Source organism: Clupea harengus, chromosome 7, assembly GCF_900700415.2.
Source record: "Clupea harengus chromosome 7, Ch_v2.0.2, whole genome shotgun sequence".
Classification (NCBI taxonomy): domain Eukaryota; kingdom Metazoa; phylum Chordata; class Actinopteri; order Clupeiformes; family Clupeidae; genus Clupea; species Clupea harengus.
The window spans coordinates 18,326,786-18,330,161 of NC_045158.1; the positions used below are offsets into that span (position 1 = coordinate 18,326,786).

At 43.5% G+C, this 3,376-nt stretch overlaps 1 protein-coding gene across 1 annotated transcript; it reads left to right on the plus strand.

Moving 5' to 3' along the window:
• The first annotated feature begins 228 nt into the window (after positions 1-228).
• On the plus strand, positions 229-1,328 carry LOC105893896 (hydroxycarboxylic acid receptor 2-like). The gene has a single exon (XM_012820361.3). It carries the CDS (start codon positions 229-231, stop codon positions 925-927), a length of 699 nt encoding a protein of 232 aa, XP_012675815.2. The 3' UTR covers positions 928-1,328.
• The last annotated feature ends 2,048 nt before the right edge of the window (positions 1,329-3,376 follow it).

Consider the following 3,376-nt stretch of genomic DNA (forward strand, 5'->3'; position numbering starts at 1 on the left):
CTATCTCCACCCGGCCGACCTCAAGCAGATGGGTTCCCCCTTACGTGCCGTGGTTCTGCTTAAGGTTCCTTCCTGACTAACAGGGAGTTTTTTCTTGCCCGTGTTGCCATTGTGTATGCACTAAGGGGGTGCATAACTTCCGGGCATCAATATTGGTGTGTGAAAATAAAACCCCCGCTGCTGAACTGTTCATATTTCATCCAGAGTTCTGTTCACAGTCGCATGACGATGTCAGTGAGCGGCTGCTGTCCCTACGAGGGTGAGCTGCTCCCCAGAGCGCTGCCTCCTCTGATTATCATAGAGTTCCTGCTGGGTGTCCTGGCCAATGCCTGGCTGCATCCCCACCACCGCCTCAACTCTGCCTCCGCTGCCGAGGCTGCAGGCGTCGCTGGGGCAATGTGGGTACTCACCGTCTCCCTGAACGCCCACTTCCTGAAGGTACCACAGCACCTGGCGGTGGGAAATGCCATGAAGTGCGAGAGCTTCCTGGTGTGCCTGACTGTGGCCCCTGCTTCCCTCTGGTCCAGGACAGCCTCGTTCGTGATCATCTTCTTAGTCCCCCTAGCTCTGAACCTCGTCTGCTCGCTCCGCATCATCTCCGAGCTCAGGCGCAGGCATCTGGATCACCACGGCAACATGAAGAGGACCATCTCCTCCCTGGCCATGGTGGTGGTAGTGTTCGTAGTCTGCTTCCTGCCCAGCAAAGTGTTCCAGGTGCTGATCTGGGTGAAGGTGTGGTCGCAGTGCGAATCCGTGGACGTAATGAACGGGATATTCTACGCCACGCTGACCCTCACCTACCTCAACAGCATACTGGACCCTGTGCTCTACTACTTCTCCAGCCCCAACATCCAGCGGGTGTGCAGACAGCTGGTGAGACTCCAGAGCACAGAGGGAATGGTGGACACAGGGGAGGACGGGACTTAAGACATTAGCTCCCAGGCTGACAGACAGGAGTGAGGGGTCTGAGGCTCCCCATTGCTCAACATGGAGACACATTTCACTCATGCAGTAACATAGTGCTTACTGTTTTAATTGAAGACATTTTTCTTATTTTTCTCATTCTTATTTTTCTCATTTTTATCAAATATAAAAGGTACAAATTGACTATTGGAATTAAATAAATTGAAATGAAATAATGAAATCAATTTGTATTAAATTAGGCCTAGTATGTAAGCATTAGGACAAGACATATATATATGTTTTATTGTTAATGTCATTTATTAATAGATGTAAACATTTTGAGTAAATGTTGACCTATGAAATATGTGCTGATTCAAGTTTAAAATCGACATCAGTTTAATCACTGAATTAAATGCTTTTTCCTTTGCACTTATGTGAAACATAACATTTTCTGCATAACATTATGAATCAGTATATCACTTATACAAGTGAATGCTAATTATCAATTGTCAAGCATAACATATCTAATATTTTGTGAATATATATTTTACAATAGAACAATTAAGTAGATGAAGAAAGAACCTTTTACAACATGTTAAAATGTCATCAACATGTTAAAACATCACACTGAGATGTTGCAAAGTCTGATGAAACCTAATAAGAACACATTCAGATCAAACTCATTAAAAGTGTGTTACCAGCTTGACCTATGTTACAGTTAAAGTAACTGCACAAAGACAATAATCTATCTCAATACAACACGACACATTAAAGGACAGATTCTTGTCAGATGGGCTTCGAATCAATAAACAGAATTAACTGAAGTTTAGATTTCCTGATTTTTAGTGTGTTCAAAGACAACATGCTGGGACAGCCCCTAGGTTGCTGAAAGTCTTTCACTGCAATACTGCCCTCTATTGGCAGATATCTATCAATGCATGTTCTGAATGTGTAGGACTGATGGGTGTGAATGACAGTGAAAGTTGGAACAGCAGCACACTTTGTGAATGGCACTTTGTGAATGGCATCACGTGAGAAAAGTTTAATTGGTTGCTAAGTTCACTTATTGTACATTTTTATTGTGTATCAACATGCTCCCCTTCCCCATAGGTGCAGCAGACTATGTGGAATGTCATAATCGTTTAGGGCTCTTATGTACTGCTGCCAAACACACACCCAAAGGTTGAGTCTGATACTTCTCTCTCCTCATCAGTTCATGTGTCACCATGCAGTATGGAGCCGACATCCTTAGTGTTTAATGAAATTAAGTTAATCAAGTTTATTAATTTACAGAGCAATTCATTTAGCATATTCTTTATTTATATAGTGGCAATAACGATTACAATTTTCCCAAGGCGGTTTACAGAGTCCGGAGCCTGAACTCCCTCAAGCAAACACTAAGGTGATGGTGGCAAGAAAAAAACAGGAGGAAGCCGTTTAACAGGGGGAAACCTTGAGCAGGGGGGGGGGGGGGGGGGAGAAATGATCTGAGGGGACCTTCCACCACTGTTGGAAATGCAAATATGCCATTCTAAAAAACAAACAAAGCAGCCCTACAAACTCTCATTCCACAAAATCCCATAAGATATTTAGGCTACTAGTACATCCGTCTTATGATCCACAAAGTATTTATTCAGCTTAAATGATAAGCTAAGGCGTAACTGTTGATAAAGAAATGCTAATAATGTCGGAGAAGGCACAGCTAATAATGGCTGAGAAAACAAATATCATCATCCACTGAAGATATTTCCATATTGCCTTTGACAAATCGATTCCATCACGGGAACTTGTGTTTTGTCACGTTGCCCATTTCTGACATTGGACATGGGAGAGCATCACACCAGCAATGAGCAAGCTGACTCTTGAGGGGGCCCAGCTCACTGGCCTTTGTTATACAGTAAGATGTCGAGAGCGACAGATTTGGTCCTCCAAAAGGCCGACATAGCCCAAAAGGGTTGAAGTAGGGCAGGTGTGTATACATGTACGTCATGGCAGATATAATGACTCTGATAGATAACTACAGTGGGGGTTTTAATCTTTTTGTCTTTTAAATTGATGTTTGATTGGTGCCCCAGTGAAGCCAGTTTGTGTAGTGCACTGGGCCCAAGGGCCATACAATAACCAATGATAATGGGCATAATTCAGGCTGCCGAGGAATGCCAGGCTTGGTTCACGTTCACTTGGCATCTCTCACAATTTGTTTTAGAAAAATGAGCCAATCACCATTGAGTGTTACACCGCGCTGACTGGACTGTGAATGTGCAACATACTTCCCATACACCATGCAGGGTAACCTCTCCTTCTTCGTCTTCTCCATATATATTTCAAATTTTGCTATGTCGTTTATATTGATGAAATTGCCATATTACTTGACGTTCTCTTTGAGTGCCTAAAGTGACCAGAGTGTTTCCCAGTTTCTTCCCTTACCCTAATCTGGGTTCATAATCCCAGGGGGCTCTCCATCCCAAAACCC